At 41.2% G+C, this 13,598-nt stretch overlaps 1 protein-coding gene across 1 annotated transcript in view; it reads right to left on the reverse strand.

Moving 5' to 3' along the window:
• Positions 1-13,360, reverse strand: part of LOC104523893 (phosphatidylinositol 3,4,5-trisphosphate 3-phosphatase TPTE2) — a gene marked incomplete at its 5' end in the record, with an annotated part of 19,495 nt that extends 6,135 nt beyond the window's left edge. The window contains 11 exons of the mRNA XM_010166616.2: positions 758-846; positions 929-1,010; positions 1,886-1,946; positions 2,536-2,600; positions 3,127-3,190; positions 4,018-4,117; positions 7,428-7,547; positions 7,960-8,121; positions 8,854-8,901; positions 11,208-11,288; positions 13,271-13,360. Of these exons, the coding sequence (XP_010164918.2) occupies positions 758-846; positions 929-1,010; positions 1,886-1,946; positions 2,536-2,600; positions 3,127-3,190; positions 4,018-4,117; positions 7,428-7,547; positions 7,960-8,121; positions 8,854-8,901; positions 11,208-11,288; positions 13,271-13,360 (962 nt within the window). The remainder of the gene's footprint in view (positions 1-757; positions 847-928; positions 1,011-1,885; positions 1,947-2,535; positions 2,601-3,126; positions 3,191-4,017; positions 4,118-7,427; positions 7,548-7,959; positions 8,122-8,853; positions 8,902-11,207; positions 11,289-13,270) is intronic.
• Positions 13,361-13,598: the final 238 nt, after the last annotated feature.

Genomic DNA, 13,598 nt, shown 5'->3' on the forward strand with positions numbered 1-13,598 from the left:
GCAGGTAGTTTCAATGTTCAGTTTTGCAAAGCCTTTTAAACTATGGTTCCAAGTGGGAGAAACAGCTGCCTTTATGTTAAGTAACCACCTGATTTAAGCCAACTATTTGCAGTAGTAACAGCAGGCAGCTGAAGATTTGGCTTATTTGCACAGCCATCTATGCACTTCAACAGCTCCCACACTGCTACTGGTTCTGGATAGCACCCACAGGTCAGCTCATGCGCAGTAGCTTTGACTAGCCTGTCCCCATAAGACTACATTGCACTCTATTCACATAATACCCTGTGTACCTTGATTTAAGATCCGGCAGTACCCACAACATTACACCCCTACACCACAAGAAATTAAGAAGCTTAAGGTGTATTGCAGTGCAGGATATTCACTGTGGGTGACTGGCTGACAGGGAGCCAAAGCAGCAGCTTAGCACTTTTGATAGCAGTTTCAGTACCTCCATCCCCAGGTTCTCCTGGGGGACTGCTGTCCCAGCAGTCAAGGACAGCAGGAAGTTATTGAAGACCATTTTAAGAGATCATATGCCAGCATAGGTTAAGAACCAGTTTGGGATACCTAGAAATGGAATTCTGTAATACTGAATACATAACACTATACTGTTGCTCGTCAGTGTCTGCAGAATTTTTCAAGTTACACTCTAAACTCATCTCATGCTATGGCTTAAGGCCATACTTACATCAAAGAAGCTGTGACAAGAGTAACATGTGATTTGTAGCATACACAGATTACATGTGAGAAGTCCTACCTTTGCCTCCTTTACAGTGAATTGCAATGATGTTCTTCTCATCTTGACTCATCCATTCACGGACACTGGCAGTGAATTTCAGCATGTCCCTAGATAAGATGGAAATTAACGGCTCAAAGCAAATGCCCACACAGAACTATCATGATGTACGTATTTCTCGACAAGACTCACTGTAGTGTTGGGACATTGTGGTCATCAATAAAGATCCTTTCCACCCTGTAGTGGAAGTACTTGGGGTCATAGCCTTTTTCACCTACAAGGAAAGATCTGGAGTTATACCAGGAAAGGGACTATACTCACAAAGAAAGTTTCTTGTGACACACAGCTGCTGGTCTGAGCATATACTCATGTTTGAAGTACAGTAGTAAAAACAGACAGATCAAAGTGAAAAAGCTGTGAGGTAGTTTGGCTAAAAACCATGCTTGCTTAGTTTCTAGTTTCACACCTCTCACTTTTCAGTGAAAATTCACCTTCAGGCCCAGGTGGCCATGACTTCCATAGGGGCTCTTTAGGGATCTGAAAGACAGTGTTCTGAGGTACTGTCAGGGTCAATCACAGCAACGACCACCTACAAAGTGATAAGGAGCTGCTAACACCACACTCCTTATCTGTGACCCTTCTGCTTCTTCAGGACTTCAGATGCTTCTATATCATACCTTGTCTGCTTCCAGCTCTGATGCTCTACTATGAAAGCAGAAACCACAGGATAGTTGTTCTTAAAGTATTTTCAATTGTTTTAGACACCTCTAAACAGAAGAGCTTTTAACTATTCATTCACTTCATTCTTCTAAACCTTCATTATAAAAAATCCTCCAACATCACATCAAGTTTTATCCCAGGTTTGGTCTTCTACTTCTTTAGTAAGAGTTTTGGAACATTAAAGCAATTGTTCAGCATGAACAAGGAAGTCCAAACTGCAAGACATCCAGTATCTCCATAACAAGCTTTGGTACAACATATTAGATGCTCAAAGTCAATAGCCACATTGAGGAAAGAAGGTTGTCAGACAGCTGTGTACTTTTAACAGACTTTAAATTCTTGGAGATCTGGCATTTCCAGCATCATACCTTGAAGAGATGTTTTTCTGTTTAGCAGTGTTTCAATACAGTTGCAGCTAAACATACTTACTGCAGAGATTGTAGACTTTATAGTGGTCTGCATGTTTGGTGTCCAAAAATCTTGCAACTTCCTAAAGCAGTAACAAGATACAAGTTCAGAGTAGCTAATGCTTTGCTCCTTATTTCCACTGCCACCTAGTTTCCCCACCCCCCAGGTGGGGTCAGCAACTGCATTCATAAACAGCCCTAGGACAGCAGGCCTCTCCAGCCCAATAGCTCAGGTTCTTGTTGAGAATAAAAGTATTACTGCAACTATCTGCCCTATATATTTAGGTCTCCACAGCATCAGGCAGCATAACTCTGAAGGGTATTAACAAAGACTTTTTAAATATCTTTATTTAGATGAGTGTACAGTTCCCATCACCCATACTAGTACTAGCCTGGGACAGAACTGACTTGGCTCTCTGAAACATTCCAAACAGGAGCATCAGAGCACTAGTGTGTCCACACTGTGAGGTACATCCCACTAGGCTTAGCTAAGAAACTACAGCACAAACAGTGCAGCGCAGTGGAGACCACCATTTAGTCATTCCAACCAGCCAAGTCAGCAGGACTAGGATTGACTTGACAATCTAGTCCACATGCAAATTAGTGGGAACCTAGAAGTGAAGTAACAGTCAGAGATACTGAACATGGTAAATGAGAGATTATTTTTTTTACCTCTATAGGGTTCCTGTAGAAAGACTGCTTCCCAGAAGATGGAAATGACATGGCAATAATGCGATCTGTGGAAAAGACAGCAGTCAGAAGTAACAGAGGGAACCCTCCCCACAGGTAGGAACTACATGATTGAGAGCAACATCACTATGAAACAGCCTATTTCTACCCTAATTATAAGAACCACCTACCCATTTCTGAGAGGTTTTCTTCTGCATTTAGTATAGCTAGAGCAGGAGAATAATGCTTCCTGAAGCATCAGCTGCCATTAAGTGCCAGTCTCCATAGAATCACAATCAAAAGTACTATGAGTTAGTCATTAGTTTCTCAGCTCTGGTTCCCTAGGCTTCAGGAGAATTTCTATCACTACACACAGCACATACAACCTCTCTCCCAGAAGGCTAATTCTTGAGAAGTGTCAGAGTCAGGAATCCATATTTCAAAATCCCACAGAAAAGCAGGCCTGGTTTGACTTAATATTTAAATTTCACTAGTCCAAAACATTGCCTGTATTTCATGTCAAGTACTTATTAACTGAATAACTAGTGTTAGCAGGATGTAACATGCTATAAAGTGACATTTGCTTCTACAAACCAGTAACATAAGTGAGATCCAAATCAAAGCCATCTTTCATATAACGCCTTTTGTTTTCAGAGACCTGCCAAAAAAGAAAAAAGAGTAGTTACTCTTCCAAAGGAATGCTAAAGATCAACAAGTGTTGTGTGTTACTAAGAAAAATCAACCATCTAGACTCTGAAGTTAAGTCATGAGTGGCAGAGCCTCATTTTGCTATAGCAAAGTTCACAGCATTAGCCAAGAGCAACATCTGTGTTAAGTTGTAGGTAGAAACTCCACACAGAATTTTTACCATGAAGTATCAAAGTTTACTCTAGTGGAAAGAGCACTACAGATTCTTTGCAGACTGCAGCATGAATCTGTCATTGCTATTTGAGTGTTTGGGGGCTAAAAGAAGGAAGAAGAAAGTTAAAGGCAGCTTAACCAAGATGTTTATTCCTGAGCAAGAGGACATACTTGAAGCTTCAAGTACCACTTGTTACCCCTGATGAAAATAAGAAGCATTTACAACAGATAGGGCTTCAACAGCTAGGTTGTTTTGTTTTCACCTGGAAGAAGCAGCAGAAGCATTAAAATTCCTATCCTCCCCCACGTGAGGGAAAACAGTCGATGTACCACACAAGGTAGAAGTTATCACCATGGCGTGGCAATACTTTGCTATGCTGGCCTTTCAGGTTGAGTTGCTGCCTACTTGAGCAAAGTTAAGAATTATTAGCTATGCTGAAGTTGGAGGCAAAGCTCCAGTACCCTGTCAGTGACACTGACCAGGGATGCTGCTCAGGCAATATTATCAGTTGTAGACTAACAGGCTATGGGCAGTCTTGCTACTCACCATTGATGGTTCCGTGGAGCAAGAGATAGAATTGGAAACAGAAATAGTAGCCTAGATATATTAAGAGGCCAACTTACCATTCTCCTGGTCACCACTTCAAGTTGCTTCTTTTGTGAAGCCAGGCGAAATATTCTTATTAAGATGACAATTCTCAGAACTCGGAGGAAATTAACCATTCTAGAGGAGAGTCAGATTCCCCATGAAAGAAAATGAACACAATTACACTTAGATGCAAAGCCTGAAGCTATTTAAAAGCTGTTTCAGAGACAGTTTAAAGCTTTGTTTTAAACTTAGAAGTTAAACCTAGTTAAAAAGACTAGGACTTGTCAGTCTGATCTTGGAGAAAGAATACTATGCTTGAAGAATACCATGGTTTTATTAAGGTTTTTTGGAAGTACATGTTCTGAACAGCTAACAGAAATAGGAAACCCCCTACTTGCTTGAAAAGACTTTCACAGGCACCTCTGCCCAGCAAGCGACAAATTCCCTTAACACTACCTATGTTATTATCCCCAAACTCTTGTTCCTTGAAGCTTATTCTGAAGTACACACTTAAGTGTAAGTAGCCACCTCAACAATAGTTGAAAAGAGAAGCTAGATAGGCTATATATATATATATATATATACACACACACACACATCATGCCTTAAGAAACATGAAAACAGATCAGTATAAACCCTGTGTTTAATCATTCAGCAACCTGAGCAGATGATTTGGTTTGAGGAACTTTGAACTGCCGTTGGACTTTGAAGCAGGCAAGATGCTTATGTGAGTGGTTCTACCAGAACAACTGAAGAGGGGCAGCTGCTTTTGCATACCCTTAGGGACTAGGGCAAACTAACATGAATTCCTTAAGGAGGTATTTGAGCATATACTTTTAAGGAGCATATGCACATCTTTCAAATCTCAATACACTTTGGTAAGAATCCTGGTGAATATGTACAGTAAGGGGGACAAATATTATGGAATCACTATCCCATCACCTCCAGTTGGAGACAGCCTGCTCTCCACTGATGTGGAGCTTAAAGTCAGCAAGACAAGGTTGTCCTGGACACCTGGAGGAAACCCTCAGGTTCCCCACCCCCCCATATCTTTCCTAGTCCAAGATCACCCTGCTGTTTTCAAAACAGAATTGAGCTAGCAGCCAAGGAGATGAACCTACACTGGACTGAAGACTCTGTAGTCCCTCTCCCCAGCCTTAACCCCAACTGTGGAAAGCAGCTTGCATTCTCCCCTTCAGGAAGTTAGCCAGTTAAGCATTAGCTCCCAGACCAATACCTAGCTCTCATTCCTCAGTGTTCTTTTATAGGTTAGACTTCAAGAAATAGGTAACTCATCCTAATGCACACCCAGCTAGACCAGATTAGAAACCATTAGAGAACATATTCCTCCGTCAGGACATGTTACCTCTATAGATAGCCACCAAAATGGCACTTGTCACATATTTACTCTCATTCATATAAGAGCTGCTCAAATTCTAATTATTCTGAGGTATATCAGGTACTTAAAGACTGGTGTTTGTTTCTTGAGGAAGGTCTAGAATGAAAGGAAAGTTATAAACTCCAGGGGGGCTACTGGGAAATAGCTGGATTGTGTGGACACTACTGGAGTGTCAGGTGGGAAGACCATCTCATTTCTAGATTTAGCCAAGTCTAAGCCCTGGTGAGGCTGCATCTGGAATATTGTGTCCAGTTCTGGGCCCCACAGTTCAGGAAGGACACGGAACTGCCTGAGAGAGTCCAGCGCAGAGCCACCAAGATGATTAAGGGAGTGGAGCATCTCCCTGATGAGGAAAGGCTGAGGGAGATGGGTCTCTTTAGCTTGGAGAAGAGGCGACTGAGGGGTGACCTCATTAATGTTTACAAATATGTTAAGGGCAGATGTCAGGAGGATGGAGCCAGGCTCTTCTCAGTGATGCCCAATGGCAGGACAAGGGGCAATGGGTGTGAGCTGGAACACAGGAGGTTCCGCTTAAACTTCAGAAGGAACTTCTTTACAGTGAGGGTGACGAAGCACTGGAACAGGCTGCCCAGGGGGGTTGTGGAGTCTCCTTCTCTGGAGACATTCAAGACCCACCTGGACACCTTCCTGTGTAATTTCATTTAGGTTCCTGCTCTGGCAAGGGGATTGGACTAGATGATCTTTTGAGGTCCCTTCCAATCCCTAATATTCTGTGATTAGCTAGTGCCAGTAATATTTTGGTCAGAACAGGACTGAAGAGCCCTTAACAAGAGAGGCCTTACAGAGGGTCTCAAGAATTAGTGAGATAGTAGGGCCCAGCTGAATATCTTCTGAGAGCATCAACTAACTTCTTTATGACTCAAAAGCCTATTCTAAATCCCCATCAACTTCAGCAAGTCAGAATACAAGAACTTGCACACACCAGTCTACAACAGGATGGATCATGCAAGATCAGGCCTACTGCTAACATAGCTTAGTAGAGACAGCAGTGCAGATTACCCTGTCACAGGGCTATTTCTCCTGCCTTTAACTAGACACTGCCATAAGATGAAAGCTGCTTTAGAAAAGTGTGGCCAGAGAGATGGAAAGTAATCATTAAACTCAGATTAATGCAGCCTTTTATGATTCTGAGGATGTAAAAGCTATTCCTTTGACAGTTCTACTTTCCAACACCTGAATTTAGCTGACATTTGGAGACAACTAGTACTTCCAGATGTTTGTCCAACTCTGGATTCTTCAATAACTAGACTTTGCATTGGTTTCTTCTAGAAGATTTCCCTCCTGTGCCCAGTAGACAGTCGAATTGGGGAGATTTTTTTTAAATAAAAAAGCTCAACTTCTTTCCCTGGCTGATGCAAGCAAGTTTCACTAATTCAAATCTACTGCACATAAGCTAATCTTAGAGTTGTAGTTCTGTCTCCATCAGGAACGGATTCCTCTCACAGGTAATCATCTGATCAAGCTACAGAAATCAGATGGAAATATGACTTAAATTAACTTATGCACATAAACAGCAGGTTTCCCCTCCCCAGAGCACAGCTGAAAAAAGTTAAACATATGTTACCATGGGGCTTTTGGGAAAGCAAGGTGGAGGGAACGAGACTGTGGCAACAATTTCTATTTCAAGATCCATTAGATGGAGATCCTCCCTCAGTTGTCTGTTCCATTTGCTATTATAATCTAACTCTTCTTTCTGACCTTCTTCAGAATCTCTTTGTAAGGGCTGCTGCACACCTTCCCCCAAAAAATGCCCGAGCTGGAGCATTTGATGGCCTCACTATTCACTTTTAGTTACCCCAACTGATATATTTAGATCACCTCTGCTTTTGAGACAGGGACAGTCTACAACATAACTGTAGACCAAAGTTAGTTGTGTCTATCCTTCATTAGTCTGTACCATGAAATACTACTACAGCCACATTCATGACCTAGTATGCACACATCTACCTTAGATATGCCCAAGAAAATTCTTAGAGGACTATCAAAAAGAGTGCTCACAGTTAACAGCTGCCATACCATTCTTACCTTGGTATCTGTTCTGCTGCAGTAAAGTCTGAGAAGCAATAAATCATGTTAATTAACAAAGTGCCCACCACTATGAGTGCATCCAAAATATTCAGCTTGGACCGGAAATAGTTCCTGAAGCTGAAACAAAGGAGAGTTTTAGACAGATGCCCATATGGAGAGCAAAGATTGAAACATATCTTCAGGAAGAGAACCACCTATACATAAGTACTGCTAGAGACAAGCCCTCCTGAAGTAGTTCTTAACACTAAGCATTGAAGACTCACTAAGAAAATAATCTTTTACTTGGTCTACACATATAAGTCATAGCAAAGCTGATACAATTTCCAAGTGCTCACATATACCAAAAGCACTTTACAAATTATTCTACACAAGGGTAATAGCCATTATACACAGCCAAGAGATGTGGCCATTGTCTATGACCAGAATATTAACCTACAGGGCATCCATGTTCATAGACCAAGCTTGAAGTATTGCTTCTTTACTAGCCTGAAGGCTTTAAACACTGACATAGCTTTTACCCATGTCTTACCCTTCAACAAACACCCTCAGGAGAACATCAACGAGAAAGAAAAGTGCTATTGCCAGGGAAACGACTTCAAGAATCTCTCTAAGACCCTTTTTCTTCTCACTGATAGCAAGATCCACAATCACGACTATCATGTCCACAATAATAAGTACAACTCCAAATACTCTGCAAAAAAGAGAAATACAACTTGAAAGGTAGGAATAAACTGGTGACATTTATTGACTGAAGAGCAGAAGCCCAGATTTTGGTTTTAAACTGTTACAATGAGAGTGTGCTCTCTTATACAGACTGAGGCCTCCTTGTATAAGCAGCTGAAGGATTCAAATTGCATTTTTTAAAGTGATCTGCACAGAGTACATAATCCATGTAGAATTGTACATTTACCTCAGACTCAGCTATAGTTATTAACCCATAATTCCACAGCTACCTTGAAGTGGTGCAAACCCAAATGCTTTAAGGCACTTAAGTACTTGTCAGTGCTGTCTTTCAGCTTACTCACCTTCCCTCCCATTCATGACTTACTGTAGCCCCTTAAAAATAACTGTCTTTAATGGCTTACTTTATTCCAGCACCCAGACTGCACACAACTGACCAGCTGGTTGTTCAAAGGCTGCCACAGCCTGGAGTAAGCCATTAAAGAGCTTTTTATCCAAGTCAATGGCATTTACAGTTCTGACTTTCAGTTCTCTTTGGAGAATGTAGTCATATCTGTTTAAGACTTCTTTCACAATTAAAGTATTTTTCTCAACTCACCCTTTCAGGGGGTGATAGGGGATTCAGTACTTTCCAGACAGAGCAGGCTGGAGTCACTGTTGTTTGAATAACTCTTCAAGTTCTTACATGAAAAATAAGGACTATTACTACTGTGCCCATATCATTACAATTGTGATCTTTTACCTGAATCCAAATGACATCACAAATGGGGAAATTTTTCTCCTAATTGAACTGCAAGAGAAGAGAATTGGCATCAAGACAAGTGACATTTTGCTACTGCTATTAGCCACAAAACCAGTTATTCTTTTGTTGATATTCTTTTGGGTTTAGAATTCTGTATAGCAGTGATTTCTTTGAGAGGAGATTATTCAGTTGCATTTATGAAGTATATGTTAAGACAGTACTTGAAAGCAATACTTTGATCACTTGTTAGAAGCAGCATGCATCAGGTACAGACCCTAGAAGTACAGCAGTATGTACTTTATGCATAACGCTATTCAGTGTGACAATTCCAGTGACACTAGAATCAGGCTTAATACTCAGTTATAAGCTTTAAGAAGAGGGCTTATACAGTAGCTATTGGTCAAGAGGAAGGTTAAAGGCATCTCTTAAGATCTCTTAAGGCGTCTTGTTCAAGATATTAGCTTATTATATCAAAGGACTTTTTTCCCCAAGCTTGGAAAAGGCTGCACTTGTTAACATCTCTACTACTGCTTCTGTGCTCTTGGAATAGAGGAAGACAAATCCCTCTTCTACCTTTAAAAGGAAATATTGGTTTGGTTTTCAGATTGAAGACTCAAGTGGCTTTTAAGAAAATGAATTATTAAGTTAACTCTCACAACTGAAAGAACTTATCTCCAGCCCTAGCAGAGTTCCAGATCCTGTTTTCAGTTATGGAAGATTTGTTGCCTCCTTGGCATCCTCTAAGCCTTCTGGTTTAAAGCCTTTGTGTAACTATCTTACTAGCCGAAAGTCTCTTTAGGCTACACCAAGAACTAAGGTAGAAGCAATTATCTGCAAACCCCAAGTTCTGACAGTTTGAAAAACAGATTGCTGATCTGCCAAGTAATCTTGGTATTACTTAACTACTGTAAGCACTCAGAAGACACTTAAAAGACAACATCTTCTCCAAGTATACAACTAACACTAGGATCTACCAAAAGTTCTGATATACTGACAAAAATCATTGTTAGATTCCTTTTGGATTGTTCACATATCTACCCCATCTTTCCTGTTATATTCAGTTACCGCACTTCCCCTCTCACCACCACCAGAGAAACCACTATTACAGGAAGTCTTCATTAGCTCAATCATGCATATTGCACTCCAGTGATCTCGTGTGAGCTACTTGTTTCCTCTCGGGTAACTAGAGCACTGCATTCCACCTGGTGCATATCCTTAACACCTCAGTAACTCTATTTAAGACAAGGCTGGCTATCTTTGAAGTGATGAGGAAGCATCTTACTGGGCTTACTGAATTAGCCCATACTTCTCATTATTAAGTTCAAACTTTAAAATAAGGAAGAAGATCTAGCCAGAAAACATCTGCCTCCTTAAGCAGGAGGAGATACTTAGGTTGCCATATCCACTTTTCCCATGGAAGTCAAGGATGTAATAAGTTGTCTCATCTGGAAGGCAGCCTAACATATAGGAAGTTCTGCTTGAATTTAGAACACCTATTTAAGGAAGCACTTCAATAATTACACTAACAGCTTATTGGCCTATGTCTCTGCCCAATCAATCCCACAATGCAAAGATAGGAGGTGCACCACGATTTAAACTTCCACAGCCTAAGGACAAGTACCTCTATTAGGTGCACTAAGGGGTGAAATATATACACACTGCTCCAATTTGGCCTGACAACACCTTAAATCAGTTGAAGAAGAATGTGGTACATTTGCTCACACACTTAGCTGAAAGCCTCTGTGAAATGCATTTGTAAACACCAGCTTCTGAATTCTAAAAAACCCCATGTTGTCACATAGAAGACCTGAGATAACAGGCTTAATCTTACTGTTCTTGAGCTGCAGGAACAGAGAAACAGGTCTATTCACTTGTCACTGGCTTGACTAAGTATGCTATAAGAATTAGTAATCTGGTGACAAGAGCTAAACAGTTAGAAAATAACTACTTCAAGAACCAAGTTAATCACTAGCAAGTTCAGACAGTTCAGTCTTGACAGGGGCATGATGCTTATCATTTGCTTCAGATACTCATTCACCTCATTTTTTTCACCATTTGTTCTTCTTTGCTCTCCCAAACTCATTCCTGTAGGAAAATTTAATCAATGCAGTTTGGACTACTCATTCTCCCCACTATAATGGTCTTTTAGATAGTTCTTGGGTTGAGCTTTCATCTCTAGAGGCATAAAGAAGCTTCCTGAACTTACTTGTCTTTATTACGTACTAGAACAAATGTCAATATCAAGTGATTTACTGAGCTTATCTCTACTTCATCAAGCCACCTGCTTTCTTATTTAGGCTTATAAATTCCCCCTTGTGGGGGTAAGCAAGGCATTTAGTATATCATTAGCTTACCTGGAACAGCTGTCTGGTTCGTTAACCTCATCACGACCATCATCAATCTTTACTGTGGGCTCTTCTGCTGCTGGTGGAGAGCTGGCAGAAGAATAAAACAAGTCACATGCTGGTACAGATGTCAACTTTATACATCATTACCCTTCCTTGTTCCAGAGAAAAGAACATTAACTGTTATCTGAGCAGTGAGCAGCAGCCTGGGCCAGAGCACAGGCATAGCACAAGGGGAAGAAACACTTCCCATATGCTGGCACAGCAGAACCCCTGGGCTTGTACTGACCAAGTTCCTGTTAGCAATCCATCTTTCAAAAGTTTCTCTTTTGGGGGAGGAAGGGAACAGATGTTTTCAGCAAAAGTATAAAGGGTTTTGAGGCAGGGTATTCAAGAGTCTGCTGAGGACTTACACAGTCCAGTCTAGACCCTGGAAGCACTGGAAACATGCATATACAAAATTGCTTCAGAGAGCCTGAAATACATTAATACTAATACAGTAAACTACTTGTTCAGAGTATTAATGTTTCCACCAGGAAAAGCCATAGCATAGAGATGTTTTTGTGCAGAGCAGGATACTAGACCGGAAACTGGAATACCAGAGCAGCAGCAGCTGAGGTAGTGCTAGAACAGCATTTTTCTAGGATAGTGGCTGCTTGCCATGACTTCTTTAAAAGTGTTTCTTTAGATCAAGTTTTTGTTCAGCCACCTGAGAAGCTCTGAAGGCCACATGATGACTTCAGAGAAAATAAAGTGTAACATCCAAATCCAGGAGTTCTAATTCAGCCTTCTCCACAGAAATATCATGCTGTGTAATAGCACAGCCACAGTGTTTGCTGAGGCTCTGTCGCTGGCACCATTACTTCTTGGGCATATACAATATTTAATATGTATATTAATATGAAGTTTCCATGCTGTTCTGAGGCAATCTAGCATGTCTGAAGTATTAGTGTAACAACTCAGAGGATCCAAGTGCTCTTCATCCTCCACAGGGGACCCATGCAGCAGCACTGCTTCTGCAGTGTGGGCTAACCCCCTTCTAAGCAAAGAGTTCAATGATGCATTTCCTACAGTGTCAGCAACCAGCACTGATGGTTCACCACCTGCACTCAGTATCAGGCTGAAGAGAGGAATGACTCCCTACCCCCCAATAATTTTGGCATTTAAAGCTAATTTTCCAGCTCTAGTATCTCCAGACACCAATATCCTCACTTTGTTCCTAGAACTGAAGTAAAGCTCTAGTGACATATGGCCATTCAGCTTTGCTTCCCAATTATTCTTATGGGATATTCACTAGGGAGTTTCCACTTAATGTACAGCTGAAATGCTTCACTTATTAAAGCAGGTTGCTGCTGCTACAGCAATTTTCCTGCAGGTCACTTGCTTATACTTGTAGACACATGAAGTGCACCAAATGCCACCTTCTTATCCTCTACTGTAATTAAAATAAGTCAAAATAAGAATGAGAAACAGCAGTGTTTTGGGTTAGGAAGCCAATTTTTACCACACAAAGAAAACAGAAGCCAAGACCAAGTACACTGTTTCCACTGTGCTCTCACACAAAAATTCAGTTCTAGATAACACTTTTGTCAGAGGGAGTTTGTTTTGCTGAGCAGTTTACATCTACTTGTTGTCCAAGCTAGAACAAGCTCTCTGCCACAAGCTACTACATCTAGTCTTTGACTACTGAGAGTGAGGTTATACCAGAAGAACCTATTTCCTCCCTACACACTCCGAACTTCAGACTTGAGGCTTTTAAGAAGAGCATAGCAAGAGCACATTGCTCTACAAGAGAGCTTGACACTGTCTCTGGAAGCTAGAAGAGAACAGGCTTTACTGCCATGAGCTTATTATACCAGGGCTGGGTGCTCTGTGCTTCTCAATTAGTTCTTAAACTACTTGTAACAAGTCAATCACAACAGCATATGGGGAGGGGGAAATACAAAGACTATATGCTATATTACCTTCAATCACTCCATCATTAGTCTCTTTGTGATATTTAAAGCACTAAAACTCTAGACAGGGCACCAGACATCCCACACGCAGACACTGCTGCGGTTCATGTCACTCACCTGGACACTTCTGTCAGCTCTGCCCCTTGTTCATACCTCACAGTTGCCATTTTGCCTGTTGTTGCTCCGCTGGTCTTAGGAGAAGCGCATCTAGTTAAAGAGAGATCAGTACAAGAAACAGCAAATACCAGCATCGTTCAGCAGCCTCACACATGACCAGCAGACAGGTGACAAAGCACAGCCTTTACCTGGAAGACCAGTGAAAGTCAGTCCACTCAGGAACATGATGGGATTTTTTCACCGTACCTAATCTGTCGCAGTGACAATAGCTCTAAAACAGCATCTCTACCTCATGATGAAGCATCTTCCCCCGCTTCAAGCCACGAAG

Source organism: Antrostomus carolinensis, unplaced genomic scaffold (genome assembly GCF_000700745.2).
Source record: "Antrostomus carolinensis isolate BGI_N321 unplaced genomic scaffold, ASM70074v2 scaffold52714, whole genome shotgun sequence".
In the NCBI taxonomy this organism is placed as follows: Eukaryota; Metazoa; Chordata; class Aves; order Caprimulgiformes; family Caprimulgidae; genus Antrostomus; species Antrostomus carolinensis.